The sequence below is a fragment of the Lontra canadensis genome, unplaced genomic scaffold, assembly GCF_010015895.1.
Source record: "Lontra canadensis isolate GAN:19392208 unplaced genomic scaffold, GSC_riverotter_1.0 scaffold216, whole genome shotgun sequence".
NCBI classification, from domain to species: Eukaryota; Metazoa; Chordata; class Mammalia; order Carnivora; family Mustelidae; genus Lontra; species Lontra canadensis.
In genome coordinates this window covers 222,027-232,598 of record NW_022631210.1, presented here as the reverse complement: position 1 = coordinate 232,598, position 10,572 = coordinate 222,027, and the positions used below count along the sequence as shown (strand labels likewise).

Genomic DNA, 10,572 nt, shown 5'->3' with positions numbered 1-10,572 from the left:
AACACAGAAGTGTTTGTGTCTACACACACACACACACACACACACACACACACGAGACATATCAAATGGGTGGTGGGCAGTGAATCAAAATTTTAGCTAACAACTGACTAACCCTTTGGGGATAAAAAAAAGTTAGAATACCTAAACCCACACATCTGAAAAGTTCCAGATAGGGCAAAGGAATTCTTTTAACAAAACCATAAAAATTAAGAGAAATACAGGGTAAGATTTATATAATCTTGGGGTGGGGCAATCCTGCTAAACATGATCCTAGAGCCAGAAGGCAAAAAAGAAAAGATGTATCCATTTTTAATTTTTTTTTATTTTTTTAGTCATTTTTAATGCATTTTTCCCTGTGCACAAGAGAAATAACTGAGAGTCAAAAGATACAGTTTCCTTTATACATAGCAAGTAAAAGTAATGCAAACATCACATGACACTCTTCAGTGAAAGTTACATTTCCAATTACAGATCAAAATGCTTATTAGGGTCTCTTTATGGGAAAAGCTGAGAAGGAAGTCTTAGGTAAAAAGCACTTTCCTGGCATTACTACACTGATCCTTCAGGCTGCACAAAAATTAAGGTCATATACAGTTAATTTGAAAATGTTGATACAATGTCACACTGTAAGTTTTCTGTACAATTAAATGTATACTTAGAAATACCAGGATAAACATTTCTACTATATTTTAACTGAACTTGCCTAGCCAACATTTTCACTGAGTTATCAAAGATGCTGTAAGATTCTACAAAACTGTGAGACACACCTAGCTCCAGGAAGATTTCTTATATTTTTTCTCATTTTGGTTACACATATTCTGCTTAGATTCTGTTGTAATAATTCTAGATGTACAGTTCCAATTGTGCTTACTGTACTGTGTACAAATATAGCAAAAAAGAGCAAATAATGGTATAAATCTTACAGCATTTTGCTAGCAAAAATACATGCCAAAGTCACAATAAGCAATATTATACCACAAATTAGAGAGCTTCAGTAATTTGCTTGTTTTTAATATTTTCATTCTACGTTAAATTACTATCATAGGCTAATGTTTAAAATGCAAATAAACTGGACATCTGTAGGACAAAACTGTGAAGGTTGTTACCGGTTTCCAAAAATCACAATAAATGCAGAATAAAGAGAAGTGTTTGCATGCAACACCTTTGAGTGAAACAGCATTGAATACGATTACTACCATTCAAAACAGGGAAGGAAGGAAGGAAGGAAAAAAGGAGGGAGGGAGGGGAGGCAAGAAGGAAAGGGAAGGGAGAGGAGAGGAGGGAGGGAAGGGGTGGGGAGGGGAGGGGGAAGGATGGGTAGATACAGGAGGGAGGGACAGAGGGATGGACTCCACCTTAAAATGCATATTAGACTTATAACTAGACAGATTTTAAAAGAATCAAAATGAAAGCAAAGCACGATTTTGTGTGTGTTTAAAGATTTAAGAGCCATTATCAAAAATAAGATACATTTTTTCAAGGTACAGAAATGTAATTACGATGGCTGGGAGCCCAGCAGCCTCTCAATGGCAGCATTGATGTCGCCTCCTGTTGCTATTAGAGCCTGCAAGTTTGCCTCACGGTTTAAGAACCCCATTGCGTTGAGCTGTTCCAGTTGTTGCTGAAATCTGACTTCTGGATTCGGCAGCTGTGGAGGACTTGCCCCAGCCAGAGCCTGCACCATTTGCTGAATGAACTGCTGGTTGGGTCCAGATTCTGATGTTGGGCTAGTGGTTTCACTGGGTGTAGAACTAGAAACAGTGGGCCCAGGGGGACCGCCAGAGCCAGTGGAGCCAGGGCCAGTGGGTCCTATGGGCCCAATAGGGCCTATGGGAGTGAACGGGACTATGGGGCCTATGGGGCCTATGGGTGTGACTGGGCCTACAGGGCCTATAGCAGTTCCCAGCACCCCTACCCCAACACCTGGAGTGAAGCTTGGAATGAGGCCAGGAGCTTCAGTGGCTAATGTCTGTAGCCCCTGCTGGATCTGCATTAAAGCCTGCATTGCTCTTGGGTTTGACATGGCTGACAGTGTGTCTGGATTCTGCATCTGCTGCAGGAAAGCTGGGAGCTGTGGACGCATCTGCTCCTGCAACTGAGGATTTGCAGTAAACACAGGGCTATTCAGCATCATCTGTGCAGCCAAATCTGGATTCTGGCTCAGTGACTGCATCATGCTTCTCATGTAGGGTGCAGACAGCATATTCTGGATCAGTTGGGGATTTTCAGTTATCTGTTGCAGCAAGCTCTGCATTCCTGGGGTACTGAAGATGCTGGCGACATAGTTGGCTGCAGCCACAGTGTTCCCGGTAGCACTGCTGGAGCTACTGCCAGACCCACTGCCACTGCTTGTGGTTGTGCTGGTGGTTGCAGAACTCTGGGTAGCCGGTGGTGGTGCCCATGGATTGGGTAGTGGATCCCGATTTTCTGTGCGGGAAGGTTGTGTACCTTCCCCGGAGGTGGAACTGCTTCCCACTGAAGCAAATGGATTACCCCCAAACTGCTCTTGTGCAGCATTCAGCATGGGTTCTTGAATGTCAGTGTACATGCGTCGTAGGGCATTGTAGCCACCTGGGATGCTTTCAAGATTGCTGAGAGCCAGATCTTGATTTCTCATCATCTCTTGCATCATGGCCGGATTCCTGGCAATTTCGAGGGTCTGCCTCATTATATCTGGGTTGTTGAGCAGGTGACTGATTTCTGGGTTTCTCTGAATCAACTGCTGCATCTGTGGATTGGCCATAATGAGCTGCCTCATTAGATCGGGGTTTGAAAGCATGCTCTGAACAAAGGGATTTTCCATGATTTGGATCATCATCTCAGGGCTGGACAGGAGCTGCTGCTGCATCTGGTTCTGGAGCTCAGAGAAGTTGGTCGAGCTCAAGCCCAGGCTGCTAAGGCCTGCAAGTCCTCCCAAGCTCCCCAGCCCAAACGGGTTGCTATTTGTGGAAACAGATGTGGAGTTACTCCTGGGAGTCGACGCGGAGGTAGTGTTAGTTCCCGCGACATTACTAGGCTGTGTGGACTGGCCCTGAGGTCGGTTCTGGCTTTTGATTACAAGATGAACAGTCAGTCCATCATGGATGCCATGCTGGATCAGGGTATCTTGATCTTTCAAGATTTTTCCGGCAAAAATCAACACTAGCTGATCGGTTTGGGATTTGAAGCGTTTCGAAATCGCTTCCTTAAACTGCTGGACTGAGCTATTCTCGGGCACCGCGAACTCCTCTTTCTCTTTGGGGGTCTTCACAGTGACTTTGATGATTTTGGGCTCGGCCGGGGGAGAGGCAGGGCCTTGGGCCGCAGCAGGGCCGCGGGAGGGGCGCGGGGGGCCGCTACTCTCGCCGTTCTCCGCCATGGCGGCCGCGGTGACGCAGGCAGACAGGGAAGGCGCGGGCGGGCGAGAGAGAGAGCGAAGGAAGAAGGAAGGAAGGAGGCGCCGCCACAGCAGGCTGGGCCGGGCCAGGCGGGGAACGCAGAGCACGGTACCTCTGTGATGAAGACTGCGGTTTCCCGGTCCTCTGGTGGGGAGAAGACTCTGTAGGCCGCGGGAGAAGCGTCGGCGTTCAGATCTCTGGGCCTCCTCCGCCGCCGAGTGATCACACCGAGCGCGTTCCCAGCAACTCCTGCAACGGCTCTGCCCGCTCCTCCCCGCCCCGTCCCCTCCCCCAGTTCCGCGCTCGCCTCCCCGCCCCCTCTGCTGACGCGGCGCCAGGCCCAGAATGATAGATTCGACTCGTTCAAAATTAAAAACTTATGAACGGGGGAGGGGGGGGAAGGAGAGAGAGAGACAGACAGACAGAGAGAAAGAGAGATAGAAACAAAGAGAAAAGAGAGGAAGGAGGGAGGGAGAGAGAAAAGGAGCCAGCTTCTGAGGACATTAAAAGACCAATGGAGAATATATTAAATACGAAAATACATATGCCGTCTCTTAAGCGAGAAAGGATGAAAGCCTGAATCAAATTCACCCCATGTAAAAGACGAAAAATGAAAAAGAACTCTGACTAAGCAAAAAGGAAAAGAATAACAGCCCCAGTGGGGGAAGGGGCTAGAGCATGCATAGCAGACTGGGCTAGAGCATGCATTTTACAAAAGCCCAAAGCCAGTGGGTGTAAAAATGGATGCTTAAGCTCACTAATAATAAAAGAAATTCTATTAAAATAACGAGATTCTAATTCTGCCTTATCATACTGTGAATATGAAAAATAATGATAAACCTTATTGTCATCTGAGAGCTGAGAAAATACACTCTCATGTCAGTCGAAGTGTAAATTACTGTAATCAGAACACAATTTGAAAATATATATCATTTTAAATATTTCCACCTTTATTTAGAAATGCCTTCTTTCGACACCTCCCCTATGAAATAATGAGATAAGAATGCAAAAATATACATGTATGAAATATATATGCACTGTAGCATCTTAAAATTATTTTTAAAGATAATCAGCGTGTTTATACAGCATTGGTGAAATATATACAGTACATTTAGGTATACAATAAAAGACTATGTATTGTGTGTAAAAAAAGAGTGGTTAATTCATCCGATATAAAGTATCCTTAAAGGTATGCATGGAATAAATAGTAATTATAAGGGAAAGCGCAGTATTTTCATTTTCAGCTTTGTATATTTCTGTTTATTTAGAAACGATACAAGGATGTATGCTTCAATACCAAAAGATAAAATAAATACATTTTTTATTTTAAAATTCTTTTTAAACAGTTTGTATAGGTAAATTCTCTAAGTGTATGTGCAAATAGAAATCTGGAACGCTATGCACTGATACATTAATTGTGGTTATTACTTAGTGCTGAAATTATGAATACCTATTCCTTTCATTTTTAAAATAAAAATTTAAATTTTCTGATAGCTTTTATAGAATGGTGTGCATTTATAAGTTTTTAAAAATCAGAAGGTATTTTGGGGGGATACTAAAGGTAGAAATTGATGAGAACACTATTTTGGTGGCAGACATTAAGATATTTACCTAATTTAAGATTAAGAAAGAGAAATAAATAGACATAGCCCTGGAAAAATAGAACAAATAATTTCAAATTAGTATATAATTTCTAAGTCTGATTTATACCATACATAAAATACATTTTACCCTCCAGTATCCAGCCAACATTAACAGCACTTGAAAGTCATTAGGCTGCAAATACCTTAATAAATCTCAAAATAAGAAAAAATATTCATCTAGATGATGTCTATCAATAGGGGAATGGATTTATATAGTATAATTAATCTGAGTATTTTGTTTTGTTTGGTTTGGTTTGATGTTGAGTTTTACAAGTTCTTTATATATTTCAGATACTAATCCTTTATCAGATATATCATTTGTAAATATCTTCTCCCATTCCATAGGTTGTCTTTTAGTTTTGTTGGTTGTTTCCTTTGCTGTGCAGAAGCTTTTACTTTGATGGAGTTCCAATAGCTTACTTTTACTTTTTTTCCCCTTACTTCAGGAGACCTATCTAGAAAGAAGTTGCTATGGCCCATGTCAGTGAAGTTACTGCTTGTGTTCTCTTCTAGGATTTTTATGGTTTCAGGTCTCACATTTAAGTCTTTAATCCATTTTAAACAATCCAATTAAAAAATGGGCAGAAGACATGAATAGACATTTTGCCAAAAAAGACATACAGATTGTCAATGGGTATTTACCCCAAAGATACAGATGTAGTGAAAAGAAGGGCCATCTGTACCCCAATGTTTATAGCAACAATGGCCACGGTCGCCAAACTGTGGAAAGAACCAAGATGCCCTTCAACGGATGAATGGATAAGGAAGATGTTTTCCATATACACTATGGAGTATTATGCCTCCATCAGAAAGGAAGAATACCCAACTTTTGTAGCAACATGGACAGGACTGGAAGAGATTATGCTGAGTGAAATAAGTCAAGCAGAGAAAGTCAATTATCATATGGTTTCACTTATTTGTGGAGTATAACAAATAGCATGGAGGACAAGGGGAGATGGAGAGGAGAAGGGAGTTGAGGGAAATTGGAAGGGGAGGTGAACCATGAGAGACTATGGACTCTGAAAAACAATCTGAGGGTTTTGAAGGGGTGGGGGGTGGGAGGTTGGGGGATCTAGGTGGTGGGTATTGGAGAGGGCACGGATTGCATGGAGCACTGGGTGTGGTGCAAAAATAATGAATACTGTTATGCTGAAAAATAAAAAAAATTAAAAAACAATGAACACGTTAAAAAAATGCTGAACATTACTGATCATCAGGGAAATACAAATCAAAACTACAATGATTTTTCACTTCACACCTGCCAGAATGGCTCACATCAACAACACAATAAACAACAGGTATTGGTTATCATGTGAAAGAAGGTAAACCCTCTTGCACTGTTGGTGGAAATGCAAATTGGTGCAGCCACTGTGGAAAAAGGTATGAGGATTCCTCAAAAAGTTAAAATGGAATTACCCTATGATCCAGCAATCTCACTACTGAGTATTTACCCAAAGAATACAAAAATACTAATTCAGAGGGATACATGCACCCCACTGTTTATGGCAGCACTCTCTACAATAGCCGAATTATGGAAATAGCCCAAGTGTCCATTGACAGTTAAATGGATAAAGAAGAAATGAAAAGAATGAAATCTTGCCATTTGCAATGATGTGGATGGAGCTAGAGAGATTATGCTAAACAAAATAAGTCAGTTGTCAGTAAAGGACAAGGGCCATATGATTTCACTCATAGGTGGAGATTGGGAGAATCAAATGAGCAAAGGGAGGAAAAGAGAGAGGCAAACCAGGAGACAGACTCTTAACTGTAGAGAACAGGCTGATCCTTGCTGGAGGGGAGATGGGTGGGGGGATGGGTGAAATAGGTGATTGAGATTAAGGACTGTGTTTGTGCAGTGCTGTATGGAAATGTTGAATCACTATATTGTATACCTTAAAGCAATATTACCCTGTATGTTAACTAACTGGAATTTAAATAAAAACTTAAATAAACATAGTATGGTTAATAGGATACAAAAGAAAAGAGGAACAAACTATATAGACAGCCTAAATGTCCATCAACTGATGAATGGTCATTTAAAAAAGACATATAAAGGGGGCGCCAGGGTGGCTCAGTAGGTTAAACCTCTGCCTTTAGCTCAGGTCATGGTCACAGGATCCTGGGATTGAGCCCCCCCCCCCCCATCATCGGGCTCTCTGCTCAGCAGGGAGCCTGCTTCCCCCTCTCTCTCTGCCTGCCTCTCTGCCTACTTGTGATCTCTCTCTGTCAAATAAAAAAAAGAAACATATAAAGAAGATATAGTATATATGCATATACAATGGAATATTACTCAGCCAAAAGAATAATGCAATATTGCTATTTGCAATGATGTGGTTGGAGCTAGAGAGTATTATGTTAAGGGAAATAAATCAGAGAAAGACAAAGATCATATGATCTCACTCATATGTAGAATTTAAGAAAACAGAAAACACAGGGGAAAAGAGAGAGATACAAGCCATGAAACAGACTCTTGCCTACAGAGAACAAACTGAGGATTGCTGGAGAGGTGGGTGGGAGGAATGTGTTAAATGGGTGATGGTTATTAAGGAGAGCACTTGCTGTGATGAGCACTGGGTGTTATTTGTAAGTAATGAATCATTAAATTCTACACCTGAAAATAATGTTACTAACTAACATTAACTAATGTAACTAACTCTAATTTAAATAAAAACTTGAGGAAAAAAATAAATTCTTTGAAGAAGCAAGTCAAATAAATAAACCATTACTACGTGATTCTCTTACAAGTCCCTTACCAAAGAGCACAGTAGGGGCAAAAGCACACTCATTCTCTTCCTAGTGTCTCCCCAAAGCACATTTTTTTTTCTATCATAAACTCTATTAAGAGAGCAGAATTAACAATCACTAGGAATCATCCAGAAGTTCCTCCATATAAGGATATTTTCTGAGAAACTGTAAGAAAGACATTACCAAAGAGGGCTCCCCCATAGGGACAACAGTTGAGGCACAGCAGACAGAGATTTAGTGTTGTATTGGCCATTGCTGTTTTCCCCACTTCCCCACCTTTATTTAAATATAATTGACACATAGCATTGTGTAAAATTAGGTATAAAACTCACTGGTTTAATATACTTATATATTTTTAAAAAATGACAACCATAGCATTAACAAACACCTCCATCCTGTCACAAAATTACATTTTCTTTTGTGAGGAAAACCTTTAAAATTCACTCTTTTAGCAACTTCCCTTTTTAAATTATTTTTTATTATTATGTTCAGTTAGCCAACATATACTACATCATTAGATTTGATGTAGTGTTTAAAAATTCATTACTTGCAAATAACACCCAGTGCTCATCACAACACGTGTCCTCCCTTTTAAAAATTTTATGTGCATATTTATTAAGATTATTCTCACTCAACACATTAACAATAGCAATCAATTTTGCCTTTCCATTCCATTAGGCACATATCAGAGTAAAAGCTGATTATTCTTTTTTTTAATTTTATTTTTTCAGTGTTCCAAGATTCATTCTTTATGCCCCACACCCAGTGCTCCATGCAATACATGCCCTTCTTAATACCCACCACCAGGCTCATCTATCCCCACACTGCTCTCCCCTCCAAAACCCTCAGTTTGTTTCTCAGAGTCCACAGTCTCTCATGGTTCATCTGCCCCTCCAATTTCCCCCAATTCACTTTTCCTTTCCTTCTCCTAATGTCCTCCATGTTATTCCTTATGTTCCACAAGTAAGTGAAACCATATGATAATTGACTCTTTCTGCTTGATTTATTTCACTCAGCATAATCTCTTCCAGTCCCGTCCATGTTGATACAAAAGTTGGGTATTCATCCTTTCTGATGGAGGTGTAGTATTCCATTGAATATATGGACCATATCTTCTTTATCCTTTTTGTCTCTTAAAGGGCATCTTGGCTCTTTCCACAGTTTGGTGATTGTGGCCATTGCTGCTATGAACATTGGGGTACAGATGGTGCTTCTTTTCACTACATCTCTATCTTTAGGGTAAATACCCAGTAGTGCAATTGCAGGGTCATAGGGTAGCTCTATTTTTAATTTCTTAAGGAATCTCCATGCTGTTTTCCAAAGTGGCTTCACCAACTTGCATTCCCCCCAACAGTGTAAGGGGGTTCCCCTTTCTCCACATCTTCTCCAACACTTACAACATGTGCTTTCCTTAATACCCATCACCAAGTTTCCCCACGCCCAACCACTCCCCTCTGTAACCTTCAGTTTGTTTCCTGGAGTCCAGAGTCTCTCATGGTTTGTCTCCCTCTCGGATTTCTTCAGATTTCCCTCCCTTCCCCTATGGTCCTCTGTGCTATTCCTTATGTTCCCCATTTGAGTGAAAACATATGGTAATGGTCTTTCTCTGCTTAACATATTTCACTTAGCATAATCCCCTTCAGTTCCATACATGTCAATGCAACTGGTGGGTACCCATTCTTTCTGATGGCTGAGTAATATTCCATTGTATATATGAACCACATCTTCTTATCCATTCATCTGTTGAAGGACATCTCATCTCCTTCCACAGTTTGGCTATTGTGGACTTTACTGCTATGAGCATTGGGGTGTATGTGCCCCTTCTTTTCACTACACCTGTATCTTTGGGGTAAATACCTAGTAGTGCAGTTGCTGACTAGTAGGGTAACTTTAGTTTCAACATCTTGAGGAACATCCATAATGTTTTCCAAAGTGGCTGTATCAGCGTGCATTCCCACCAAAAGTGTAAGAGAATCCCCCTTTCTCCATATGCTCACCAACATTTGTTGTATCCTGTTTTGTTAATTTTTGCCATCCTAACTGGTGTAAGGTGGTATCTCATTGTGGTTTTGATTTCTATTTTCCTGATGGCTAGTGATGTTGAACATTTTTATGTGTCTTTTAGCCATTTCTATGTCTTCTTTGGAGAACTGTCTGTTCATGTCTTCTGCCCAATTCTTGACCGGACTTTTTGGTTTTTGGGTATTGAGTCTGGTAAATCCTTTATAGATCTGCATACCAGCCCTTTATCTGTACTGTCATTTGCAAATATCTACTATTCCGTGGGTTTCCTCTTTGTTTTCTTGACTGTTTCCTTTGCTGTGCAGAAGATTTTAATCTTGATGAAGTCCCCAAAATTCCTTTTTTTGCTTTTGTTTCCCTTGTCTGAGGAGACATGCCTTGAAAGAAGTTGCAGTGGTGGATGTCAAAGAGGTTACTGCCTATGTTATCCTATAGGATTTTGATGGATTCCCATCTCATATTGAGGACTTTCATCCATTTTGAGTTTATCTTTGTATATGGTGTAACACAATAGTCCAGTTTCATTCTTCTGCATGTGGCCATCCAATTTTCCCAGCAGCATTTATTGAAGAGGCTTTCTTTTTTCCAGTGAGAATTCTTTCCTGGTTTGTCAAAGATCAGTGGACCATAGAGTTAAGGGTCCATTTCTGGAGTCTCTAGTCTGTTCCATTGATCTATGTGCCTGTTTTTGTGCAAATACAATGCAGTCTTGTTGATCACAGGGTTGCAATATAGCTTGAAGTTAGGCATTGTGATGTTCTCAGCTTTGATTTTCTCTTTCAACT

At 40.7% G+C, this 10,572-nt stretch overlaps 1 protein-coding gene across 1 annotated transcript; it reads right to left on the bottom strand.

Moving 5' to 3' along the window:
- Positions 1–1,433: 1,433 nt before the first annotated feature.
- On the bottom strand, positions 1,434–3,656 carry UBQLN2 (ubiquilin 2). The gene has a single exon (XM_032848967.1). It carries the CDS (start codon positions 3,356–3,358, stop codon positions 1,496–1,498), a length of 1,863 nt encoding a protein of 620 aa, XP_032704858.1. The 5' UTR covers positions 3,359–3,656; the 3' UTR covers positions 1,434–1,495.
- Between the last annotated feature and the right edge of the window lie 6,916 nt (positions 3,657–10,572).